Raw genomic sequence first — 27302 nt, 5'->3', positions numbered from 1 at the left:
TTTTGGTATTTTTGTCTCCATGTTTTCATTTGTTTGTTCAATGTCAATAGAGAGCCTTTTTGGTTTGATTGTACCCATTCCAGGCGGATTATAGCTACGTTGTAATATCAACCTAAGAATCTTGTTACTTTTCCGTAATGTGTATTGTTTGTTCAGTGTTTGAACTATTGGTTTCTGTGAGAAAATTTTTTCTGTGGCTTGGTTCATGCATCGTTTAATAGCCTATTGAGTTATTCTACCATATTTTGATATTCCAGCCTTCCTACACGTCTACGGCTCCTCTGCTGCCTTTGATTTGGTCGTTTTGTCCTGTATACTGGTAGTTATGCGCAAGAACAAAATCTGAGATATTATAAAGACTTTAGAATGTCTTCTATATAGTTCGAGATAGGCCAAAAGCAAAATGGTCGTGGGGCCGACCTGACGAAGCCAGGCAATACCCTCCTGCGTTGTAACCAACTGCACTTTTTCGATTTACCTCCTCACAGATGGTCGTCGGGCCGACCGTGTGGAGCCGCTAAGGTTTCCACCTTTTTTGCAGAAGAGGTAGGCCAAAAGCAACTGAACTTCCAAATCTTTCACGATCATGTTAGTGGCCTTTCTTTACTTAATTTCACATATGAATTAGTGTTCCTCCAGGGAAGGAAGAGCTTGGTGTCAAAGATGTCACCATCAGTTGTAAATAACGGTTCTGCTGATTCTTCAAATTTTTACCTCTAAGCCTACCCACTTTGGGCTTGATTGCACCTCATGATTTGCCAAGTACATCTGGGAGTCTGGTGACTGGGTTCAGTCAAGTCAGGATTCAAAGTAATGCTCAATGAAGCAGAGATTGATCAAGGACAGACCTTGTGCTCGGCTCTCGTTCTTGGCCCGTGTGGCCTTGGTTGGAGCAGCACACTCTTCTGCAAAGATGAAATTTGTCATTCTAATGGTTTTACACGGTCGATCTTATAATCATTTGTGAGGAGATAAATCGAAAAGTTACAATGGATCACGATAAAGAAATTGTGGTATTGTGGTCTGCTTAGAGCGACACACTCAATTTTACTCACAATGTTAGTAGTCTTTTTCTCTCCTGCAAAACAGAGTATCCCGCTTCTCATACCCTCTGCTTACATCGAAGGCACTGACAGACTATGCTATCTGGAAACTTGGAGATGAGAAACGGAAACAGGAAACGGCAATAGTTGAAGTTTCTAGTTTTTGGAAACGTTGAAGACTTATAGTGTCGAAAACCTAAAGTTAAATAGCCTTAACTTTAATTTAGGAGGGGTTAATTAAATAAACCTAATATGGATGGGGTTTGATCAATCAAATCCTAATTCATTTAGGGTTAGGAGGTTTAGTGGGTTTAATTGGCTAGTGGATGGATTAATGGCTTAACGATTTAAATTCAAACCCATTAAGGAATCAATAAAAGCTATCGTAACCTAAATATTCGCCCGATTCTCACAGTCAGCCTCCCCTATTTCGCCGACGGCATCTCTGCTTACTCTTCTCCTCTTCCTCATCTTCTGTCGCCGCCGCCCACACTTGTCGACGCCGTCCTCTCTTTTCTTCCCTTCCTTGCTTCCTCCACCCCATAGCTGTTGCCGCTCCTTTGGTCGCCGCCGCGGGACACCGACGCCCCAAGCTGGCGGAGGAGCTCGGAGATGCTCACCGGCATAGTTGGGGAGGTGCGCACCTGCCTCGTCGTCCCTCCCTCGTCGCCACGGTAAGAGGACGATAAGGTCGCCGTGAGGTTGAAGTTTCCATGGATGGAAATGTTTTTCAACGTTTTATAAACGGGGACGTCCGTCGTTTACATGTTTTCAGACAGCGGAGCTGACAGATGTGATCGTTGTAAATAAGAAAACCTTAATCCACATGCATGAACAGACGATTTGAGGCGCATGGTGCATTAAATACAATAGGTCATTTATATTTAATGTGGTCTGTCCCATTGTTTTAAATGCACTAGTCGTATAAGGATGGAGAAATATCCTTCATCGCCATCGCAACATGGAGTGACCATGTCGGTCGTCCGTTGTGGAGCACTGAAAAGCCACCAAGCCTTATGAAAGGCCAATTAGATTGTCGACTTCATGTTATGCCTTCCAGTTCTCTAACACTCGTGCTTAGACTTGCGTAGCTCCATGCTTGGATTAGAATAGATGTCAATTTTGCAAGTTAGGAAGTTGCTAGATTGCATATGTTTGATTTAAATCATTTTTATTGCGTTTGGGCTATTAAACATTGGCTTCGTTAATTCCAATTTCATATCAAGTTGTTTAAATTATCACACACATAATGAGACCTATTAATCATTGCACACTTAGAAATTCACCTTGTTAAATCACAATTTTAATTTAAATATGTTGATCAAATATTAATTTTTTTGTTATTATTGATAATCACAAGGGAGGAGCCAACATATTGGACTCAATGGTGACATCAGATGGTCAGTTTAAATAGAGTAAGTTTATCAAGATGCTATAAGCAAATCATGTTGATAACTACAAAATCAACAAATTGATTATTTAAGGCCATTAATGAACAATTTGAAGTATTCTTGACTCAATGGTGACTTGAGATAGGCAATTTAGAGTTTTAGGTTATCAAAGTCTTCTAGGATAAACATCTTAGCTTCGGTGACTTGTACATTGCTACAATAACAAAACAACACTCTGGCTTCCTACTTCAATGCACCTCAAATGATCAAGTTCTTCAACTGCGAAGTTTGCATAGTGACGTCAAATCACTGGTAGAACAAACAACAAATGAGATGGAAAGAAACGGATTCAACGGAAGGAAACTTTAGTTGTGGCCTTTACCTTTATAGATGCACTTTTGGCAGTAGGAGCGGATGAAAACAAACCACCACAGAGGAAGCAAATACCTTCAGAGAGAGAATAGGACTTCAGGGTTTCTTTATTTTTTTATAAAAGGTGAAATTTGCTATTCTAGTGGTATTACATGGTCGGTTGTATAATTATTTGTAAGGCGGTAAATCAAAAAGTTATAGTTGGTCACGAAGAAGAACATTGTCTCGACTTCATCGAGATTCGAACACTTAGCAGTTTTTGGATATCAAACGGACCTCCCCAGATGGTAATCTTAATGTGGCCGATTTACCTTCTTTTGCTATCAGTTTCGCTACAGCACCTGCTGCTCTAGCTAATTGTCCACCCTTTTCAAGTGTAATTTCTATGTTATGTATGGCCGTGCCTAAGGGCATATCGGTTGAAGTGGATTCTTCTTTCATTTCTGTAATTTTATTTTATCGTAATCAACTCAACTATGGGAGACCTTTGGGATTTCTTCACGATTTCAACGATGGAAGGGTTTGATGATGGTTTTGCACGCAATTTGTCATCGAACTTAAAAAAATATTTTATAAATATTAACTTGGTGCGTATTTTATTAATTATTTGCTATATGGCTTGTAGAATTTTTTTGCACTAGTTTCACGATCATCGGTCTGGAATGAACAGTTGACCACTGCATTATTCATCTCCCTGTTTATCCCCCATTGCATAATCCTCACTGTTCGGTAGGTACGTCCTTCATGAAGAGGATCGTGACCCGATGCCCGTCACTGTATTTGAATTCCCATTTCCCACTCCGTTCTTTATTTTTGACGGGATCTACGCCCTTGCGTCAGTACTGCGGACCAATATCTGCCTTGTTATTTTTCTGTCTCTTCTTTGTCCAGTCCTCTCTACTTCTTTTTCTTCCACCCTTTTGCTTTATCGGTGTTTGCGACGGCGTATTCAAAGGGCGGTGGAGACTTTCAAATGGCATAGCTTGGTCAGTGACATCTGCTGCTGCTTCATGCTTGCTTTGCTTTCTCCTTTCTCCTTTACTTCCCATGTCCTGCTGTTGCTGCCTTTTTTATCTTATCTTGGAGCTTTTACATGGCACTTGGCCCTACTCTTGGTTTACTGGACGCCATCTCTATTAACGTTCTCAATGGAGATGAATTGATGGCCAGAATGATGGGCCATCTGTGACTGATTGCTATCAGCTGTTATGTTGAATTGGGAGAGCTGGTTCACGGATCAGTGTGGTTAGACAGGATCACATGACCTGATGTGATCCTTTGTTGTGGTCCTGTAAAATTAGATGGTTCTATCTGCTCCTGTTGCTTCATGAACACTTGTTTGTATCACCAAAATTTTAATCAATGAGTCTATTGCAAATATTTCACTGTCAGTTTTGTCGTGTGATAATGTTCGTTGAACTGTTTTAGCATGCTCAGGATTATTGCAGATTCTTTTATTTATTGGAGGAAATATCTAGTGCCCATGCATCACATACCCATGATATTTAAATTAGATCAATCATGCTGAAGACAAATATCTTAAACATCTAATTTTTCAATGGATTGGATGCATCTATGCTACAACTTTAGAAGTTTCATCACATTATTTTTCATTAGTCATAAACTAGATGCTTACCCGTGTATGGTACGGCTGTTTTCATGATTTGATATTATATTTAAAAATTATTCTGATAGTTAAGATAGTTTTAAAATTATTGCAACATCATTATCATTTTATGATGCACTAATTAATTGTAGATTTATTTTTTAAAAAATAAATATTGCTGTGGGTGAGTGAACGATGACAAGAGCTGATGGTCGGAGCGTGATGAATTTATATAAAACAAAATAACAAATGTAGATGACAATAAAATACATGAGAATAGTAAAATACACTATTGAAGGAGGAGGCTGAAGGGGAACGAATGGCTTGGAGATTAAAGGTCACATTTACAAAAACAAAAACAAAAAAAGTGGCAAGAAAATGATGAAGAAAAAACATTCTAATGTGACACTTCCAGAGCAGTCAAGGAACTAGAACTTTTCTATTATGCATGAATCAAAGGATTAATTCAAAAGCTTAGGACAATTTGTATATGTAATAAGTTACTTGCCAAAATGATAGTGATGGAGTGGTTGGTTGTATGTTGGCACTTCACGTAGTTAGCAACTTGTGGATACGTTGGTGTATTACTAAAATTGGAGGGTGGTGATAGATTTGATAAGTTTGAAACATCCTGATAGATATATGATAAGTTTTTGTTCTATCCTGGAAAAACATTTCGCTGATAATTTTTTAATTCTCGCCTGGATCAATTTTTGACTTACGGATAATTTGAGTAAACGTTAACTTTTAACACAATTTTTGTCTTTTGTGTGTATATGACTCTTACGTTCATTTTACCTGTAATTACTCTAATTACTGTTTGGTTATGAATGTAATTGTCCCCGAATTAATGTAACAGTCAAATATATGGCAGTGAACTAGTAATATTTTTCTCTTTTTCCCTCGAGGAGAAAAATGAAAATGTTCTTACAAGGTTTTAGTGGGAGTTCCAATCGGTGGCAAGTCAGCAACGAACCATGTAGAGTTTTAAATCCAATGGGTAACTCAGTATATGAAGATCTTAAATCTTGCAATCTTCCAAATTACAAATATTTTAGATTAATATTCAAAATATACTTAGTAATATGTTTTTGTGTAATAAAGGCCATTCCTTTCCTGTTATTTTTAGGATCAAATCGGTCCTCACACTCTGGAAAGGTAAAAGAGTGAGAGAGTAAAGGGCAACCGAGATTCAGAACCTGGTCACTTTTGATCTTGCTGGGATCTCACCATGATCATTGTTCCAGTCGCAGCTTCCGATGCCGCTTTGGTTTGGCCTTGTTCTTTTCTTCTTTTATGAGATTCTGTCTTCTCCAGCACTTTAGCATGGATCGTCTTTTCTGTGCATATGATGATTGCTTCGTATAGATTCCATGCTTTTGTGCTGTTATCATACAAGTATTGATCTGCTTCTAGTTGGGGGGTACTAGTCTGCTCTTCAAGCTTACATCGTTAGATTTCTCATCCAGGACATAAATTTTGTAAGCTCTCCATGAATAATCTTATAGGATAGGGGCACTAATCCCGAAGTTCTACTATTATAAATTTGAGATATTCTATTATACAGTACTGAAAACTATAGTATGGGAATGCATTGAACTATAGTATTCAATATACAATAGTTTTATATAATCATATAATACAGGCTTATATATTAAGGTACTCTAATTTTGTTTGTTCTTTTATCATAGTTTAGAATTTTTTAAATGATATATAGAACCAAACTTGTAGTATATGTGATTTATAATCTCAGCATATAATTTATAAAAATCTCACTATGTTATTCTATAAGATCATATTATAGTATATGCCCACAACTCATAACATGCCATGTATTGTGGTTATGTATGTTCATATAATAGAAATTGTGGGATCTGTGCTAGTGATACTTGGGGGATTAATATATGCATGATCAACTTTGTTCAGAAGATCATCTTGTAGCAGTAATCAGGTTGAGTTAAAAAGCAGCTCAAAGCACTCTCAATTAAACTGGGTCGAGCTTTCATGGACTTTAGGTTTCATTCTCAGGTTTTATGATAAAATTAAGTCAGGTGACCCAACTATTCCCTTAGGTACACGTGCTCAAGTTCTTGCTTCCAAGGAGTTTGGGAATATATAAAATAATTTCACAAAAAAATAACATTACAATGTTATCTGTCATTTTAGAGGTAAAAATATCGTGAGGGTCAATCGGTCTCTAAAATATTAATTTGAGTACTTGATGTCATTGAGGATATATTCAATTTGCACTTTATTTTATCATATGATAGCACTGTATCGAAATGCTTTTGTAATCTATGCTTTTGTCATGCTAAACCTGACTGAGGTATCCATTTTTTTTTTTCAAGCTCTTGTTCATCCATCAGTAAGTAAGAGTTTACTACTGTTCACAGATACTCAGAATTTATCTTGATCATTCCTTTTAACTATTATTCGTTGAAACATCCCCTGCGCTGCCACCGAAATACCTTGTCATCATTAAAGAATTGACAACGATTTGATGGCTCCAGCCAACAGATAAGACAGTCAAGGACTCAAGGTGTGTATTCGCGATCCTGTTGCAACATTCTGTGTTTTGTACACAAGTGGAGCCTGTGATTCTTTTTTTCACTCGGCATATATTTTAGAAGTCAGGACCTACCTATACCAGGCCCATCATGATCGCCAGACACTTTTGTCTCCGCAATCTCTTTCAACCAATCACCCACTGGCTTAACATATAAGAGTTCTCAATCCCCTAGAGGGAGGAGTTTCAATTTAGAGTTCTTTCTTTACACGGACGAAAATACTACAATGAGGAATTTCAATTCCTTTCCTTGAACGTTTTTTTCTCTAAATTGGATCACCCAAGATCAGGACACACACTCTAGTAGCAGAGAGTGAACGTTTGCTTTGGATAATCTTCTTCCTCTGCTTCTCGTGGCACGATGAGAGTGGCATTGACATGCAGTGAGGACAAGAGCGGCAAGGATTGGAGTAAACAAAACTTAAGGATGTAATTATCCGTCCTGGTTATGTTATTTCAGTCGCTGATATTCTCAGAGAGAGTTCACTGTGGTGGTTATTTTCTAGCATAGGTTACTTCTAGTCTACTTATTTATTAATACAAAGTTTGATAATTGTGTTGACAGTGGGACTCCACAGATCTGGACGGGGATACTACAAATTTTTTATGCCAACATCGGAACTACCGATGCTGATACTTTATTGGCGATAGTGTTGCTTTTTGATTCTGTTTCACGAATCAGAAAAAAGAATATATTCTCAACATTTTTCTGGAGCTGCAAGGAATGATGGCCACCTGACACCCGTGGCGTACAAGTGATTTCAAGTGAGAAAACCAGGGTTGGAGACAGGAGGATCAATAAATCATGGCAGAGGTGGTACACATACGAGCCTAGGTAAGAAAAAGCCTTGCTTTTCTGACTCGAACTGTTTCAATACTGAATTGCTGAGGCTCGTCGCCATCATCCATTGTCCTCTCGAATTTCAATGGATTCTCTCCTTTTCTAGAAAAAGTGAGGCGTCTTTAATCTTCAACGCATCAAGAGATTTTTCAAAGAAAAGCATACAACTAACTGCAAATATAGGGACTCTGATGATCATTTTTTTAAAAATTTTTTCTAATTTTGCAGAGTAGCTGAAATGTTTCCGAGGAATAGATTAGTTTCCACACAAGAAAAGGCAATGATAACACTACAGTGACTGTTCATATCAGCTGCTATAAGAAGTATTATCTTGGACAGGGAGAAGATAACGATCATTATCAACATGGTAAAAGCTTCAGGATCCACATAATGGAAGTTTTTTTTATCAGGAAGCTAAGTTTTTTTTTTTTTTGAAAAATGCCAAAAAGCTGGTTATGTCGTCTCTCTGTCTCCGGCCTCAGGATTCAGGAATCATCCGTCCAAATTACACAGGAAAGTCTCGAAGTAAGTGGCAATAGTTGTAATTCTCTTACACTGTCAACTTTCACTTTCAATGCTCTCAAGGTTTTGAAAGGTATTTATAGGCCAAATTCTAATCCGCCAAAGAGTGTTTATCTCAAACAGTGCACGGAAGCGCGGCAGGTGGGAATTCGTGCCGGCGTTGAAGCGAAGGGGCAAGGGCAGTGGAGTCCAACAGGTCGCCACTAACCTTCGTGGTCTGGTCCCCATGAAACTTCTACGCTAGTCGTTCCAAAGAGCCAACACTGGCTCGTTCGTGCTTAGTTTACAAACCCGAGTGACTGAAGGATGGAAGAAGAAATGGTTAAAGTTAAAATTCAAAAGTTCTATCGTACCATTTCTTCTTCTTTTTTTTCTATCTTCTTTATTTTCCTTGCCACACAGTCTTGGTGGGCGCAGATGAGAGGCGGTGTCCGAATGTGCCTGGAGCACAATGAGTGCTCCCACACGATGATTGATGGGCAGCAAGGTGGTGAGCGGTGGATGACAAACGCACGAGGAGTAGTGGAAGGATGCATGGCGCCACACAATGAGCTTGCAAGAGACTGACGATGACAGTGACCAGAGGAAGCTCATAGAGGCAGAACAAGGATAAAAATAATTTCACTACGCATGTGAATTCTTTTAAATTCCGAAGGTGAGAACACTTTCAATTTATCGATTCTATAAGTTAATCGGATTCAAATTGAATTCTTTTAAATTTTAGCAGCCTCGAAAAAAACACACGAGCTAGCAACCTTCCGAGCATCAAAATAAACGAGAGCATAAAAGGATTATTAGGAGTGATGCTGAAGAATCTGCTAAATGATACATCACTCACAGTGGAGAATTGAGGAACATACATCATCCTAAAAATCTGGTTTTCACTGTGTGCATGCACCATTTTGACACAATTGTTGAGACAGATAAGCTGGACCCGGTTTTGTGATAGCCGATGGCATTCCTCGAACGTGATCCTTGCCTTGCAAAGTCCCTCAGCCCCATGTAGTGTATTCTGTTTTTGTCTTGAGTGGACCAATTCTAGTCAATTTTAATGCTGCGGTTGAGGCATTGGAATTCTAATCAGGGCTAAAGAATCAATTCACAGGACAATCAAAGCAACTAGTGTGCCATGGTGGTGGGGTTGCTTCCATTTCATTCTCTCTTCAATTATCACACTCCACTTTGACTCATTTAGTTGCCATCTCATTCCTTGTGCCCTATATCTTTAATTAATGTACGAGTTAAGATTCTTCTAATAATTACATAATTTCTAGCCTCCATCATGACATTTTACACATGGTAGATCGTATTTTAATAGATTATTGGAAAACTCTTAATTTTCATTAGATATTATGTTTTTTTTTTTCAGTCACATAAAGCTTAAAACATTTGTTCTCTTTGCCTTTCTATAAAAGCGCACCTCCGAATGACTGGATCTTTGAAAACAGGCCACGCTCCTGCAACTGCCTGATTGACGGCACTGGCAGCAGCTCCGCCGCTTGCCCTCGCTGCCGCCATGGAAGAAGCTGGCGAGCCCAGGCTGCCGGAGCTTCCTATGGAGTTCTTGTCCTGCTCGTGGAGCGCCTCCTCGTTTGAGGTCTCCAAGGCCCCTGGGCCAGCTCCCCCGGCGCCGGTGCCCCTCCTGCCCACCCTCGCGATCCCCGAGGGCGTTGCAGGGGAGGTGGAGGATGGTGGCGCTCCTGCGGCGGCCGTCACAGGGAACCCCTTCTCCTTCGCTTCCTCCGCTACCTCGCAGCTCGTCATGGAGCGGATCATGTCGCAGTCGGTGAGCTTCCCCGTTCCAAGATTCCGTCTTTTTCGTCCCCTGATGTCCAATGTCCCCGAACTCGGTCCGTACTCCTTTTTTCCGTTTGGTTTGTCGCTTGCTTTCCGGGTTTCTGATGTTTTGAGTCGCAGCTCATTGCCTGTCAATCAAATTTGGAATCGTCTTCAAAACATTTCTTCGTTCTTTCTTTCGTCGCAGTTTTTTCATCTAATTTCTTGATTGTTTATTCTTTTTAAATTCTTAATGTCTCATTCTCGAACTCGAAAGAGTGGATTTGTTCCGCCTCTTGGCCAAAGTCCAAGCTTTGATTCTGTTCTTTTATCTCCTGTTTTTTCTGTTTTCATGGCAGGAAGTGTCGCCTCTCGCGTCAGGTCGACTGTCCCACAGCAGCGGTCCTCTGAACGGTGGTGGATCGCTCTCTGATAGCCCTCCCGTCTCCCCCTCCGACATGGACGACGTCAAGGTCATCCCTCTCTCTCTCTCTTCAGAAACTCTTGACTTAGTCATAACTCTTTTACTGCGACTGTCATCACTCCAGTTCCTTGCTTAGGCTTGATGATGTCGATGTTTTCCTCGTGAAATCAATGATTTCCTCGGAAACTGGAGAGATAGTAAGTGCAGACAGTCTAAGGACCGGTTGCCAAAGCTGTGGTGTCTGACTGAGCGTCGAGAGAAAAATGCGAAAGTAAAGAGTTCTCCTTTCTGCCAATACGGCCACTGACGCATCCAACTCCATGCGTAAAACATTAACCGCGACTGTCACGAGTTCGTGAGCCTCAACGTGTCTCTGTCAATGAGTTTGCATTGTGCCATTCATAATTGCACACAATTAGCAAGTTGATTGGTTCATCAGGGGTTATTTGAGTTAAAAGTTTATTAGTGAACATAAACTTGTAGTACTGTTGTAAGTTGTAACTCCTTTTGTCTTGCTCTCCGCTGAGCCTGTGCTGTTGTTTTGTTGGAGATCAGAGAAGGTTTGGCTCCTCTCTGCAGAGTTTGTCTGCTCTTTGTTCTGGTTAAAGCAGCTCCACTCAGGAAAAGACTAAAACGAACAGCTTCGCAGGGTTTGCCTCCTGTCATCCATGATTACCACTGTTATCGTCCTGGCCAAAGTGCTGTTCTTACAAACATCACCTTGCACTTCAATTATACTTTGTTGTTTGTGTGCTGGCACATTTTGTGTGATACTGTGATCTAAAGATTTTTGGGACAATAATAGTGGATGGATCCTTGCAGTATTGCGCTACCGGCAACGCACTCAAGCCCCAACCTTACAGAGGCACAAGCAAGACAGTGGGGAGGTGGCTGAAGGACAGGAAGGAGAAGAAAAAGAGGAAACCCGAGCCCACAGTGCGCAACTCCACGCTGCAATTTCGGTGGCCGGGGTGGCCGCGGCCGTCGCTGCAATTGCCGCTGCCACCGCTGGATCCTCTGGTTCCAGCAAGGACGACCGCGCTGCTAGAACTGACATGGCGGTGGCCTCCGCGGCCACACTCGTCGCCGCCCAGTGCGTCGAGGCCGCCGAGAGCATGGGGGCAGAGCGCGAGCAATTGGCGTCCGTGGTGAGCTCCGCCGTCAATGTCAGGACTCCAGGCGATGTAGTCACTCTCACGGCCGCTGCTGCGACTGGTGAAGTATCTTAAGAATTCTGCACCTTGAAAAAAAATCACACATTGTTCAATGGAGGATCTTGTTCTTCTGCAGCGTTGAGAGGCGCAGCTACTCTGAAGGCGAGAGCGCTGAAGGAGGTCTGGAACATTGCGGCCGTGATACCAGTCGAGAAGAGCGGGGTTGCGAACCACCACAACCATCGCCATCGCAAGCAAGAGAAGGAAGTAGACAGCAACAGCAGCAGCTTTAGCGATGAGATCGTCCTCGAGGAGAACTTCTTGGGCCTCTGTAGCCAAGAGCTCCTTGCGCGAGGGACTGAGCTCCTCAAACGGACACGAAAAGGTCAGCATTCATCACTTATCTGCCGTTGTACCTTTCATTTCCAACACTCCATGTCTAACCTGCAAATTTTGTCAAATTGCAGGCGCACTGCACTGGAAGATCGTCTCAGTTTACATCAACAAAATGGGTCAAGTAATTCGATCATTGTTAGCTGGTAGTAGTTCATAATCCAACCAATTTCTTATTGGGTAATCTCATCGTACGTGGTGCAGGTTATGCTTAAGACGAAGAGCAGGCATGTCGCAGGGACTATCACCAAGAAGAAGAAGAGTGAGTGCCACACACTGTTCTAGTTATACATCCTCTGTTCGGTTCATATCGAACTGTTTTTGGCCTGCAGATGTTATCGTAGACGTGTGCAAGGACATCCAAGCCTGGCCCGGCCGGCACTTGCTTGAGGGCGGTGAACTCCGCCGCTACTTCGGGTTGCGGACGGCTGAGCAGCGGGTCATAGAATTTGAATGCCGGAGCTCGAGGGAGCACGAGATGTGGACTCGTGGTGTGTCTCGCTTGCTCAACATCGCCAACGAGAAGAAGCAACTCTCATGAACATGAATGATGAACTCAAAATGCTATCTGTAGATTCCTACCTGGGAATTGAGACTGTATAATTATCCAAGTGGTTGTTTGTGTTGCCAATGTGAGATTCGGGCTTTTTTTTTTTTATGATGATGATGATGATAGCTTCTACTACTACAATCTACTGAGTGGATGAAGTCAAACTGTGGTCTGCCATTGTAGTGTCATTTGTGAGAAGGGGCTTTTGACCGACACTTAAGAAAAGAAGATGGGTGACCAAAATTCAAAGCTCCTTTCTTCCCACGTAATGCCTTTATTTTTTTAGATTTGAAGCTGCTTGGAGTCTTCCACTAAAGAGAACCTGATGACACAGGTGATATAAGTTAGGAGCTTAAGTAAAAAAGTGAAATTCATCCCTTCTATTTTATTATCATTTGTAAGGAGATAAATTGAAAAATTGAAAAATTACAGTTACTTATGATGAAAGAGTTATTATTTTGATTTAATTGAGATTCAGTCTTTATCTATTTCAATAATTTTGCTCCGTCATAATCAACTTAATTATGTCTTGAAGATTTTGTAATCCTTTTAAAGGGAATTTTACATGTAAAATCCCTTGAAAACCAAAAATTATTAGATGAGGATCCTCGCCAAATTGACCTGAAATTAAATACTTAGAGTACCCTTAAATATGGTATTACTCTTTTGACTCCTAAATAGAGTGAACAACTATGATGAACAGGGTTATGATGTCAATGCAGAGGGCCAAGTTGATGAACTTAATATATGAATGATGACTATGTACCGGGATGATGTATAAAGAGTGAGTAACGACCACTGCAGTACTCTGTTGTGCCTGAGTTCTTAACGTCAATATTATGATCAAAACACTATCTCAAGGATAAATTTCACTCTCTTTTGTGAGGCCTTCCTTAACTGAAATTAGACCTTTCCTTAGGTTTCAGAATCAGTCTTAACACGTTAAACTCCTAGAAGAAGCATGTAATCTCTCATATGCATTCTTCAAGGTAATTCTGTACAAGTTTCTTTCTATTTTACTCAACTATCTAGTTAAGTTGCTTAATTTTTTTTTTTTAATTTTATTTGACTTTTCATAAAGTTCAATCAAATCAAAATTATTGTCGATTAAATTGTCACATAAAGATAAATATGATCTTTCATTCATCTCCTAAGATAGCACAAACTAAATTTTGGTCACCAACTACAACTCTTCTGATTTTCCATGTTAGTTAGGGTTTTGTTCTACCTAATTTAACATTTTATTTGTGCGAAAAATGTTGCTTTTAAACATGTAACCCTAGAACTAGCTAGCGAAATTGTGGTCATTGCATAAACAAAGGAGATCACCTTCCAAAATAAAGTCGATATCATGATTCTTAGTGTCACTTAGCTGACCATAAACAACCTACTTTAAAAAAAAATTCAAGTGGAGTAATTAATGCAAACACTTAATGTCTTTAATTAAAGTTTGGTCCCTGCATTATTCTTTAACTGAGCATTATATTTATTCACTAATAAATTAGATTTGATTCGAACTGAATCCAGTTAAATGGATTTTTTTATAGGTTTCTAACAGCCAAAACAAAATTATCCCATTTGTTTCTTGTTTTTTTATTAACAAAAATTCTATTTTACCTGAAACACTCTAACTATAAATTAGCTTCTAAAAATATTACAACTATTATTATTTTATTTAGTTGGATCGATCGATTTGAATCAAATTTGAAATCTTTGTCGTTTTACCATTATTGTCAACGGCTAGTTAGAGTACGTTCTGTTTGATTCGTGCACATTTTCCCATTTTTTTATTTACAAAACTTTTTAATTATTTATTACCAAGTTATTTCATAACAACTATTTTGACCAAAAATTAACGATAAAAAAAATTATAAAAACTATTGAAATTTGAGGGAATCAAATTAAATCAGTGACGTGGACTTTAGAAAATAAATAAAGGATCCATGTGAGCTGCTGGTAGTCCAACCCGTCAACTAAAAAGACACATTATCGAGGGTTTTTTTAAAGATTAATAAAAGAAATATATTTATTTAAAATGACAACTAAAATCAGCTCAATTTAGATTTCTTGATTTTATGGTTTACTAAAATTATTTGTTTTTTGGGTAAAAATTAAAAAATATTTTTTTAAATCAATAAAAAGAAGTATTTCTTGTTTCTCTATCATTTACGTAATTATTATAATTGTAATTATATTTTATTTAAAATTTAGGTGGAAGATTCAGATAGAAATTAATAATAATGAGAAAAGGTGTCCTGAAAAAAACAAGGTGGGATCATTTATTATTATTATTATTTTAATTTTTACCCTTCTTTGAAAACAACGGCAACTTGTTTTTTTTTAATGAAAAAGAAAAGAAGAGGAGGTAACATGGTTTCCAGCTCATTGACTTGAAAAAAGTAGCTTTGTAGCAGAGTGTAGACTTCGTATTCATATTGTATATTAAATTCTTGTTTTGGTCAATGACCAAAAAGTAAAAGAGCCACCGTCATTTCAGGATAATTTTAAAAATATTAAAAAGATATTCCAATCTATTTTTTATTTCGAAAATATTCATACTAAGTTGTCACGACGTATATTAAAATTTACTAAATATATAATGATTAAAATTATTATAATCGTGTTGAAATAATTTTAATTAAGTTAGAATAATTTTGATATAATAATATTTGATATGAAGTAATTTTATTTTTATAATTGTGTTAACAATATTGAAATATGAGTATTTTTTTAATAAAAAATATAGTGTTATTTTAATATTTGGATGATGAACATAATAAATACAACTACAATAATTTGGATCCTTCTATGTTATTAATTCTATCTCTAATTATATTATCATTTATATTTAAATAAATTTATTTTATTTTATTATTTTTAATTATTTTTTTAATTATTTCTTTATTTGATATACATATTTATCATACTTATATATCGTTTAACTAAATCATTTATTGATTGTTTAAGTACATATTTATACTATTTTAAATATATCTTTCAAAAATTTTCCTCTAGCAACTTTGACTTTTTAAAATATTTTTATTTTTTATTATATCTCTTTTAATATCTTTATCTACACACTCTCATCTTTGGTTCATGTCTAATAAAAAGAAAATAATTAAGAAAAAATAAATAAAAAGGAAATTAACATCTACCTGAGGTCAATTTAAACGAGACAGAAATAAATGGAAAAAATGATTTTGATGATATTAATTAGATTTTAAAAATGCTTCTGGATCAAGAATAAATTGATAGAAAAGAACGAAGGAAAAAATTTTAATATACTTTTTAAATAATAAAGCACATTATTCTAGTCGGGGAATAAAGATAAGTGGTCATTATCAATAGCAAAAAGAACGATAAAAGGAGCATTTACCAAAAGTCAATCATGCATGTGTTGTATATCGAATAATTAACATCGTAACTGGAATGAAAATAAAAAATATTAGTAATATAATCTTTAAAATTTTTTTATTAATACACCTTTTGATTTATTTAACATCTTTTAAACAATAGCAATTTAACAAATTAACTTATTCTTAATATTTGCAAGTTTAAATGTTAAAACTTTTGTCAGACCGATATTGTTTTATGTAATTACTAAAACTATTATGTCATTTTCGAGATTTTAATAAAAATGCATATTTTATTTTATTTCTCAGGTAAAACTATTACATTTGATTATTAACGAATCTAATAACACATCAAAATGACACTGCAAGGAACTTTATTACAGTTATGGCCATCCTCGTCGAGTCGTCGTTATTTATTAAGGGTAAACGTGTGATTTTGAGCTATTACAAGGTTAGATGTGTAAAAAGGTAAATCTCTTTTTTTTTCATATAAAAAATAGTCAATTTATTTCTCGATGATCAACAGCCATCTCTCTCTGGCCGCCGGTTCCTTTCCTTCTTTCCCCAAGAAGCAACAAAATCTCAGCTCAGATCGGCGATCTGCACGTTGGCGTAGGATCCCTTCTCTCACTACCCAGCGTCGCCGTCTTCGTCTTCGTCTTCGTCTTCGTGTTGGTCTCGATTTTTGTGGGTCTGCGCGCGCGTGAGGGTGTCCTCGGAGCTTTCTGAACCTAACAAGGTCTGTGGGGCTTCCCCTCTTCATTCGCCTTTGTTTGCCCGTAAAGGTGCTTTCATTTTGGGGTCTTGATCTCGCAAAATCCTTGTTCCTGTTTGGTTTCATAGGAGGGTCGGCGGTCGGGATCCCTCTCCGTCTGTTCTACGCGGTCTCCTTTATTCAAGGTCTCGTTTTTCTTCTTTTGATTGGAATTAGATCGACTAGGAAACGCCTTTGCTCGTTTTGTTATACTTGGGGGATTCTTCCGTTTCGTGTAAAGGATCCGAGGCGGGTTGTAATTGGGAGTGGGGAAAAGTTTGCTTCTTGCCTCTTTTCTCTTTCGATTCTGTAAATTGTCGGGTTCCCTTTTTGTGAATCCTTTTTCATTTTTTGCTTGCTAGTCGTTGGTGTTCAATTTTTGGATCTCCTTGAGTGTCGGACAGAGGTCCTCTTTGATAGAGCTTGTCGTGAGTGGGTCTGTTTTTCTTTTACCTATTTCACTCTTCCCTGATCTTGTTGGTCACTTATGCAATCGGGGTAGTGTGGGGATTTGAGAACTATTTTCTCACTTATGCAATGAGGAATTTCTTCCTCTCAGACTCCTACAAAGAGATACAACTTCATGCTCTTAATCCCCAGTCATGGCTTCAGGTGGAGAGAGGCAAACACTGCAAATCTACTTCATATTCCCCATCTTCCATGTAAGAATATGTTTATCTCTCTCTCTATATTTTTTATTCTTTTTAGATTAATTCTATTTTCAGTTTAACACAAAACATGCCGGATTGTTGTTTTCAACACAGTGAATCTCTTATCAAGGTTGCCGAGCCTCCAGTTCTCAATCTATTCAAGCCAGTAGATTATGTTGAAGTCTTAGCTCAGATCCATGAAGAACTTGAGTCGTGCACTCTACAAGAAAGGTCAAATCTGTATTTGCTCCAATTTCAGGTATTCCGTGGACTTGGGGAAGCAAAATTGCTCCAAAGAGGTCTTCATTCTGCTTGGCAGAATGCTAGTACAGTTCACGAAAAACTTATATATGGGTCATGGCTTCGGTATGAGAAACAAGGTGAAGAAGTTATTTCTGACCTCCTTGCTTCCTGTGGAAAGTGCCCACAAGAATTTGGACTTCTTAAAGTTGCCTCTCAGTTTCTTATTGAATCTGTTGAGACAATCAGTCAATCTAGTAATGAAATTGAACAGATTTCAACTAAGGTTTTCTTTCAGATTAAGGGTGAGATTATAACCTGTGAAAGACAAAAGATTGCAGCTTTGTCTGTTCCATTTAATACAATGCTGAATGGATCCTTCACAGAGTCAAATCTTGAAGTTATTGACTTGTCTGAGAATGGTATATCACCAGTGGGAATGAGAGCAGTCTCTAAATTCAGTGTTGAAGGGTGCTTAGATGATTTGTCAGTTGAAATTTTGTTGGAAATTATGGTATTTGCCAATACATTCTGTTGTGAAAGACTTAAAGATGCTTGTGATAGGCACTTGGCATCATTAGTTTCTTCACGGCAAGATGCTGTAGAACTCATTGAATGTGCAATGGAAGAGAATGCTCCTGTGCTTGCTGCTTCATGCTTGCAAGTCTTCTTAAGGGAGCTTCCTGAATGTTTGAATGACGAGCAAGTTGTAAAAACCTTCTTGAATGTCAACAAGCAACAAAGGGCAACCATGGCAGGTCATGCTTCATTTGCACTATATTGTTTGCTAAGTGAAGTCACAATGAACAACAATCCAAAGTCAGATGTCACAGTATGTTTCTTAGAGAAGTTGGTGGAATCGGCAGAAAGTACTAGGCAGAAGCAAGTCGCCTTTCATCAGCTTGGCTGTGCGAAGCTGCTGAGAAAGGAATACAGTGAAGCAGAACACTACTTTAGTGCTGCTTTTACTGCTGGTCATGTATATTCAGTTGCTGGTTTGGCTAGGTTGGCTTGCATCAGAGGTGACAAGCTTTTTTCTTATGAGAAACTTAGTTCTGTGATATCTTCCTATCAACCACTAGGATGGATGTACCAGGAGAGAGCTCTATATTGTGAAGGTGATAAGAAGCTTGAAGACCTTGATAAGGCAACGGAGTTGGATCCTACTCTCACTTTCCCATACATGTATCGAGCAGCTTCTTTCATGAGAAAACAAGATGCCAAACTTGCTCTGGCAGAAATTAATCGACTGTTGGGGTTCAAGCTGTCTTTGGAATGTTTAGAACTTCGATTTTGCTTCTATCTTGCACTTGAAGATTACAAAGCTGCACTTTGTGATGTCCAAGCCATCCTGACACTGTCCCCTGAGTATCGAATGTTTGAAGAACGTGTTAGTGCATGCCAGTTGCGGACGCTTGTCAGAGAGCATCTGGATCAGTGGACTACTGCAGATTGTTGGCTTCAATTATATGATCGATGGCTATCTGTAGATGACATAGGCTCCCTTTCAGTAATCTATCAGATGCTTGAATCTGATGCTGCAAAAGGAGTGTTATACTTCAGGCAGTCTTTGCTTCTGCTTAGGTAAATTTTGTTATCCTCGTCTTATATGAGAATTCAAGCTTTCACCTCTCTTTTCTATAACTCTTGAACTTGTTTTCTTTAATACAGTAAAAAAAAAAACTCATGTTTCTGGCCATTCAGGTTGAACTGCCCTGAGGTTGCAATGCGCAGCCTGCAGCTAGCTTGCCAACATGCCACAACTGAACATGAACGTTTGGTTTATGAAGGTTGGATATTATATGATACTGGTCACTGTGAAGAAGGACTTCGTAAAGCAGAGGAGTCAATCTCCATTCAAAGATCATTTGAGGCTTTCTTTCTGAAAGCCTATGCTTTGGCAGATTCAAGTCTTGATCCTTCATCTTCTGCTACTGTTGTTTCACTTCTTGAAGATGCTTTAAAATGCCCTTCAGATAGGCTTCGGAAGGGTCAGGTAACCATATTGAATTCTGAATTATCTATTTTTTTTAAAAAAATGTTCAATTAATGGATTTAACAATTTTAGGTGTTCATGGTTTAAATGTAGTATCATTTCATGTTCTCTACACATTTTGCAGGCATTGAACAATCTTGGCAGTGTATATGTTGACTCTGGGAATATAGATATGGCGGCTGACTGTTACATCAGTGCCCTTAAAATCCAGCACACTCGGGCACATCAAGGCCTTGCTCGAGTCCATTTCCTTAAGAATGATAGAAAGGCTGCATATGAAGAAATGACCAAGTTAATAGAGAAGGCTAGAAACAATGCGTCAGCATATGAGAAAAGGTCTGAATACTGTGAACGTGAACATACGAAAGATGATCTGCAAATGGTGACTCAATTGGATCCTTTGCGTGTTTATCCTTACAGATACAGAGCAGCAGGTTAGATCCTTCCACTTTTTTCCTTTCCTTTTTACAAAATATCTATATCATTGTAGATATTCATCAAGGAAAAGAAAATTCTTGTCAACATTTTTTTTATCTTCATGCAACAAAATCAATAAGAAAATTTATTCATAAGCATTTGCAACTTTGTAATTAGTATGACTATCTTGAATCTTTCGAGTATTAGCATCTAAAGAAATATGCTAAAGGAATTGTAAATAAATGTTCTTCTTCAGTGAAAGAATAGTGCTAAATGGTGTCCCAAAGAACAATTAGCTCTTAAATTTAGGCTAATAAATAAATTGATAGTTCATAGTTAATATTTTTGCTGGCATATGTTGATCTTTGAAACAGTGGCATTTGTTGATTATACCTTTTTGAGTTTATTGATGATACCATGTGGATTCAAGCTACTTATCATCATGTGAATTGTGATTGGGCGTGACATGTCTCAAATTTTGGCATCCTTCTTCTAGTTTAGCTCTTGATACCAAGAGGTGTTGACGTTCTTAAACGAGGCTCCATAGAAATTTACAAGGGAAGGACATGTTTTAATCACAATTATCAAGGCACCACAAACCTATTTGGGTTGGAGACTTTTAACACGTTATTGGTTCAAGATGAATAATGCAAAGATCAAAGAATGCACATTGTGCAATTCAATCTTTATTTCTAGATAGGAAAGATAGCATTTGCTGTGATGTGGGCACTGATGATCATGACTTTGGGTGAATTTCTATCCCATCTCACTTGATGTAGGTGGCCTGATAGTGCTGTTATAAAAGGAGATACCCATGAACTGCAGTAGATTGTTGTGCAATGACCTTAAACCAAGTGCCCAGTATATGTGCACACATCATTATTTTTTTATTTTAAGTACAATCAAAATTGTGTTTATTTATATAATCATTGTTTTGGTACACAGCTATTAGTTAGATAAACACCATCAGATCATATCTGAAGGTACACTCTTTTTGTAGAGAATTTTTTAACCCTCATTCTATTCTTACAAGAGATTATTGATTAGAAAGAAAAACATTATATTTGTTTGATTTATATTAAAGAACAAATAAGCATAGGTGAGAAAACTATTGTTATTTTGCTTCTTGACATAAAGCTCTTTTAGTGGATGTAGGATTTGATTACCATGTTCTTAGCATGGTTCTATCCTCCTCCCATTTCTTTCAAATACTTTTGTTGTACTCATGCTAATGCTTAGTTGATGGTGCTCTGAGTATATCTCCAAGTCCAGATAGCGCTAACTTATTCTGCTCACACAAATCTCTTCTCTGAATTGTTTCCAGTGCTGATGGACAACCACAAGGAAAAAGATGCAATAGCTGAGCTGACGAGGGCTATAGCTTTCAAGGCTGATCTTCATCTGTTACACCTCCGTGCTGCATTTTACGAACATGTTGGGGATATTGGCAGTGCTCTCCGAGACTGCCGTGCTGCACTGTCATTAGATCCAAACCATCAGGAAATGCTGGAGCTCCATAAGCGCGTGAACAGCCAAGAACCATGATACTATGTTGCACCATACCACATAATACACCAGATCCATGCAGCTGCACCTGAACTACAGCCTGGATCAATCTGTATTTTTCTCTTCTCCCTTGCACTAGTTCGGTACAATCATTGTGCTCTAGGATAAGTTATTCTGTGCATGGATGTAGAATTGTAGCTGCTACACAAATTTTGGTATGTCCAAACGAGATGAAAGTTCAGAGGCAAACCATAGTAGACATGGATCTACATTTTTATCTATTTTTTACTTAAATGTAAATCTTATTTGGCATGTGTAGGTTATGCCTTAGCAAGTACAAGCTCAAAAAATCAGGTAAACAAGATCCATTAACCCCTTTATATTGGCAGGGCTTTAGATTTGTTGAACATATAAGAGGGTCAAGTGACCTAGGGACTAAGCCTCTAGAGTCTCAAAGGTTATATCATCTAGGTATAATTGAGGACCCACTGAATTTCTAGATATAATCTATAATAAAAAAGTGCATTAAATTGTACTAGTTTTAATATGATGGCCTCTGATATTACTATTTATATTAGCAGGGTGTTAATACCTTCATAAGCTCAAAAAATAATCGCTATTAAAAATGCGTTAAGTTTTGGAAAGTATTATGGAAAGTTTGATGCTTTGCAATATAGCTTTATTTTTCTAAAACACATCTTAATAATTGCAACTGTATTCTTGAAATGGGCATTGCATAAATCTCTCATTTTCTCTTTATACGCATTTCCGTTCCTATCTAGGGATGACAATTGAAGAGAGCAGCGAATTGAACTTTATCTTTGCTCTTGTACTCATGTGCAAACAGTCATTGGGTAAACTAACCTTTCTTTGTACCAAATATACCATCTTTGTTAGCATGTGCACACTCTCCCACTCGCGGTGGGACAGGAAGAGTCACAAATTTATTCATATCCAAGGACAGCAATGCAAGAGCAATGATTTAAACCTCTATACTGGCTTGCATATGGCATAAAAGGTGTGGTGAGACAAGATGAACAGCACATGTGCACATACATATTGAGACCCAGTGCAATCCAAAAGGAAAGTATCACTGATGGATTATAAATTTTTCATCCATTCATTTCCAATGTTACGGGTTAAGGAGGTATAGTATTGATCAGAGTAAGTTGTTGATGGTAAAATGTTTGCTTCATTCTTATCTTGCTCGTGGGTTATATATACAGCTTTTCCATGTCATGTGATGAGAAGGTATAACCATCAGGATGCGTATAAAGTTCTAGTCCCTGTCTGATCTAGCCTGTGGATTACATTTGTTTTCAGCCCATTCTTGTCTTATCTATGTTAGCAGATGCTGAGATGAGGAAAGATAAGTCTTCATCAGATGAGGAAAGATAATCTTCATCAGACAGATGACACAACCGGGCATCAAAGACAAGTAACGTGACTATCTCCATTCATGCTTATATTCTCACTATTTAAGTTATTGATTTCATTCAAACAACTGTCCAGCTATGTCCATGGCAGAGGTATTTAAAATCTTGACATTCCCACTAAATTGAACACAATTCACAAGCTTTCCATGTTTAAGAGGCCTTAGATTTTGAGAATTTGGTCGTTAAAATGCAGGGATTTGTGGATGAGAAGGATAGAGGCCTTAGATTTTAAGAATTTGGCCGTTAAGATGGAGTGATTTGTGAATGAGAAGGATAGAGGCCTTAGATTTTAAGAATTTGGCCTTTAAGATGCAGTGATTTGTGAATGAGAAGGATAGAGGCCTTGGATTTTAAGAATTTGGCTGTTAAGATGCAGGGACTTGTGAATGAGAAGGATTAACAAGAAGTCAGGTTGCCAGAAATCAAGTTTGATGGTGATCTGAATGAAGGAATTTTGTGAGGATCTGCTAAATGTAGGAGCCAAAGAGGAGGATGGAATTTGTAAACCTATTCTTCCTAAGAACCACATCATGAATACAATACAATAGAACAGCCTAAACCCGTATTCAGAAGAACATTCAATAATGGTCTCCACCTATTAGAATTTGTTAGACTCAGACATCATTTCCCTCTGCATTTGCCATAACCACTTCATGGTCTTCTTGCAGAGTAGTGGTTAATATCGATCAAGTCATGCATATTCATGTCAGTTTGTATTTGTTGAATCTTTCCCATGTTTACTGTATCTTATTGTGCAAGCAAATAACTGGCACTGCATTGGCAAGAACTCTTGGCATGAAGTTGGATGAACAGACACATGACACTGCAAGCTTTAATGCAAATAAAGAAAAGAAACTCACATATAATCTTACATAATATGCATCCCTTTTCCAGTGAATTCAAGAGCATATGAACGGGGATTACTCTGCTGAAAGAGTAGTCCTGTTTAAAGGTGGGGTGTCTGCATGCTTCCAACTAAATGACTCAATAAAGGCATTGCTTCTATAACCTGCCACTTCGTCTTTGGACACTGCGTCAGATATTTCTTTCATGTCTTCATGATCGAGCTTAACTTTCAATGATTTAATGTTCTCATCCAAATTCTCGATCTTAGTTGTACCTGGTAATGTTCTCAAAAAAATTAAACATGGAAACTACTGCCACATTTTAAATTCCATCAATAACACACACAAAAACAAAGATTTTTAATTTGGTTATGATGTGTTTGCTATACTAATATGGGCAATTGCTTGATTACCAGGAATAGGAACCACATCATCTCCTTGATGAAGAACCCAAGCGAGAGCTAATTGAGCAGGTGTGCAATGGTGCTTGGAAGACAACATCTTCAACCTTGAATAAAGAATCTTGTTCCTCTCCAGATTTTCTCCAGTAAACCTTGGATGTGAATGCTGAAAGAAAACACCTTTTAGATATGTTCAGTGCAAATACATAGTTGTGAAAAGCTAAAGTTTCTGTCAATTCTTTCACCAGGAAAGAACTCTCAGGCAAGATTTCTATGACTCCTTTGCCTGCGAAAAAACCGCGGCCAACAGGGCTGTAAGGGACTATTCCAATGCCAAGCTCCCTAGAAATCATAGCATAAAGTTAAATTTTGAGCTGCCAACAAAGGATTCAATTCATGTACTCATGATCTTCACAGAGTTGAGCTATTTACACCTGCAAACTGGAATGATCTCATCCTCGCTATCACGAGTCCATAGCGACCACTCGAGCTGCACTGCACTGATTGGATGAACAGCATGAGCACGTCTAATTGTGTTAGCACTTGCCTCTGAAAGCCCTATGTACTTCACTTTGCCTTCCTCCACTAGCTTCTTGAGCTCACCCACCTAACATAGCCAAAAAATTGCAACAATCTTCTTACATTGATTGTCTCATTGTAATTTCAAAAGGATTCAATTAGATATGTTTAAAGAATCATGAGTATCTTAAATCACATCTTACAGTCTCCTCTATTGGCACGGTCGTATCGACGCGGTGTTGATAATAAAGATCAATACAGTCGACCCCGATCCTCTTGAGGCTCTCCTCACAACTAGCCCGCACATGTTCAGGCTTACCATTGATGACTATAGAATCTTTGCTGAAGCTCTGAACACCAAACTTTGTAGCCAACTGAACCTTCTCCCTTGGCAAGTGCTTGAAGGCCTAAACTAAAGAAACCAATTTCTTATCACACAAATTTGTAATCCATCCCAACGAGGTGAATTAATAAGATCAAACCTTCCCCAGCAATATCTCATTGGTGCAAGGCCCATAAATATTTGAGGTGTCAAAGAAGGTGATGCCACTGTCAAAGGCATGCTTGATGATGGACGCTCCAACTCATCACTCACTGGATCATTGTACACTCCACTGAGACCCATGCAACCGTAGCCTAACTTGGATACCTATAAAGTATTACAATTTCATTCAAGCATTTGATCAACAATTCGATTGCGTCTCAAGAAGTTTCAAGGAGAAGAGTACTGGACCTCTAAGCCTTGGGACCCTAGCTTCACCTTAGGGACAAGGAAGTCGTCCTGCTTCTCCTCCATTTCTTCTTGGCACAGCAATGGTGAGCCAGAGACACCCATCTCCTACTGTATATATAAGAGGACGATAAGTCTGATGGGGTTTGGCAGGAAATGGAAGCATAGATTCCATCGTGTTGCTACACTGAGCTCATAGATTCTGCATACATCCATTAGTTTAGTGAATAATGGAACTTGAGAAGGATGAGAAATTCTGTAAGCAACTTGCGCTGGTGACGATGTGACCGTGATAGAACAGAACAAAAAAGAATAAAAAGTCGATGAAGTCTTGTCTCACTCGCTGATTCGCATTCAATCAAGAGAGTATTAATTCAGACTTCGCCCGAGTGTTTCACTCTTTGACTTTGCAGTGTTTCTTAGTCAAACCCAAACTCAAAGATTTAATAAAAGTCAACAAATTTTGAATTGTTTTTTTTTTTGGAGAAGGAAAAATGAACCCCATCATCAAATCAAATGGATTCAGAAAATCAAGGGGAGCAAATGGCTCGTGCAGCAGCAAGCAAGTTGCAGTGCTGTTTGGATCAAATTCTGCTCTAATGGACAGCATGACGTCCCCCCTTCAACGACTGTCTGAGTGAAGCTAGATTTGTTCTAATTATAGACATGCAAGGAACAAGAAAAGAGTAAGTTTCTATTCTTGCCTTCCATTAATTGGATCCACTCCAGCGGACAGCATGATGGCCCCTTTCATGGAACTGCTTTTTACCCAACTGCGGCTCCATCATGAATTTGTTCTAACTTTGATAATGCCATATATAATAGATTGTAGTGGAAACATCCAATGGTTTCACTGTCGTGTTTTGCTTTTATTTGCTATACATATTTCCTGCACTGGTTCTGACTTTGTTCTTGGATAATCTGCATGCTTTCCATTTTGTTTTTCCCCACTTGTTGTTCTAGCACTTGTTCTTGCTGTGTTCTTAGCAGTAACCATGTATTCGATGTGTGCTCATTTCTGTCAGGCTCTGATTATGAATCTTAGGCATCTCATCCGATCCCTTTATGCAGCAAGATTTATTGTGTGTTATCAGGATCTTATGATCTTAATACTAGTTTTAATTGCAAACGCAAACTTGTTATAACTCGTATAGGAAATATATCTGACAGTCGATTAATATTGTGCTCATCAGTGTTAACAAACAGCACAATTTGCTCATCAGGGTTAAGTATAAGGTTCAAAAAGTAAAAATGTTTCCTCAAAATCGATTTTGGATTTTTTGCATTGTAAGTGCATTTTTTGACTTTCAGAAAAATGATCATTTACCTCTTGAAATTGTATATTAATAATATCATAGAATAAATAAATATGATAGTAATATAAATTTATCATTTTTAATGAATTAGGATAAGACGTTGCAAACCATGCAGTAGAAAATCAATTTCAATATAATTGTATCTGTATCTATACCTTCCTGGACTGAAACTAGTAAGTTCTAATAGATTGTATTTGATCATGAAGATTTATTGCATGTGCTTTTATCAAATGAACTCATCATTTAATAATTATGTCTTTATTCTTAAAATATATTTTTTTAATTTCATGTATTTTTTTTAGGTCTAGTGTGGGCGTATATTAGCTCCGGCCATGCTAGCATTAAACCAATTGACTGGTTGGTTCATGATGACAGTCTTATTTTTATTTTTATTTTTATTTTAATTAAAATAGGTAGATATGATCTTGAGCTCAATTAATTCGAGAAGCAGACAGTCTCTTCCATGCTCATCCATCGTGATTCCTCACCTAATAAATTAAA

General features: G+C 38.0%; 1 protein-coding gene, 1 long non-coding RNA gene and 2 pseudogenes across 2 annotated transcripts; 3 read left to right on the top strand and 1 right to left on the bottom strand.

Annotated features, from left to right (window-relative positions):
- The first annotated feature begins 6819 nt into the window (after window positions 1-6819).
- Window positions 6820-8946, top strand: LOC141824939 (uncharacterized). The gene is made up of 6 exons (XR_012601466.1): window positions 6820-6951; window positions 7544-7813; window positions 8048-8186; window positions 8269-8344; window positions 8465-8662; window positions 8744-8946. It is a non-coding gene; the product is annotated as an uncharacterized LOC141824939 (long non-coding RNA).
- Window positions 8947-9799: 853 nt separating this feature from the next.
- LOC141824160 (VAN3-binding protein-like) lies at window positions 9800-12868 on the top strand (annotated as a pseudogene).
- Window positions 12869-16641: 3773 nt separating this feature from the next.
- On the top strand, window positions 16642-21848 carry LOC141822876 (ETO1-like protein 1). Its single transcript, XM_074710183.1, has 5 exons — window positions 16642-17407; window positions 17510-19219; window positions 19340-19631; window positions 19756-20065; window positions 21373-21848. Exons 1-5 carry the CDS (start codon window positions 17283-17285, stop codon window positions 21591-21593), a joined length of 2658 nt encoding a protein of 885 aa, XP_074566284.1. The 5' UTR covers window positions 16642-17282; the 3' UTR covers window positions 21594-21848.
- Window positions 21849-23791: 1943 nt separating this feature from the next.
- LOC141822878 (perakine reductase-like) lies at window positions 23792-25551 on the bottom strand (annotated as a pseudogene).
- Between the last annotated feature and the right edge of the window lie 1751 nt (window positions 25552-27302).

Source organism: Curcuma longa, chromosome 3 (assembly GCF_044706935.1).
Source record: "Curcuma longa cultivar G26 ecotype Majalengka, Jawa Barat chromosome 3, ITB_CL_G26_1.1, whole genome shotgun sequence".
NCBI classification, from domain to species: domain Eukaryota; kingdom Viridiplantae; phylum Streptophyta; class Magnoliopsida; order Zingiberales; family Zingiberaceae; genus Curcuma; species Curcuma longa.
This window is presented reverse-complemented; position numbering and strand designations above follow the sequence as displayed.

What these genes read in the sequence shown, in the direction of transcription:
- LOC141822876 (XM_074710183.1), top strand. Translation starts at nt 17,283, where the DNA reads ATGAGGAATTTCTTCCTCTCAGACTCCTACAAAGAGATACAACTTCAT. An exon ending in CAGTCTTTGCTTCTGCTTAG is followed by an intron (nt 19,220 to 19,339) that starts GTAAATTTTGTT and finishes CTGGCCATTCAG; the next exon opens with GTTGAACTGCCCTGAGGTTG. An exon ending in ATAGGCTTCGGAAGGGTCAG is followed by an intron (nt 19,632 to 19,755) that starts GTAACCATATTG and finishes CACATTTTGCAG; the next exon opens with GCATTGAACAATCTTGGCAG.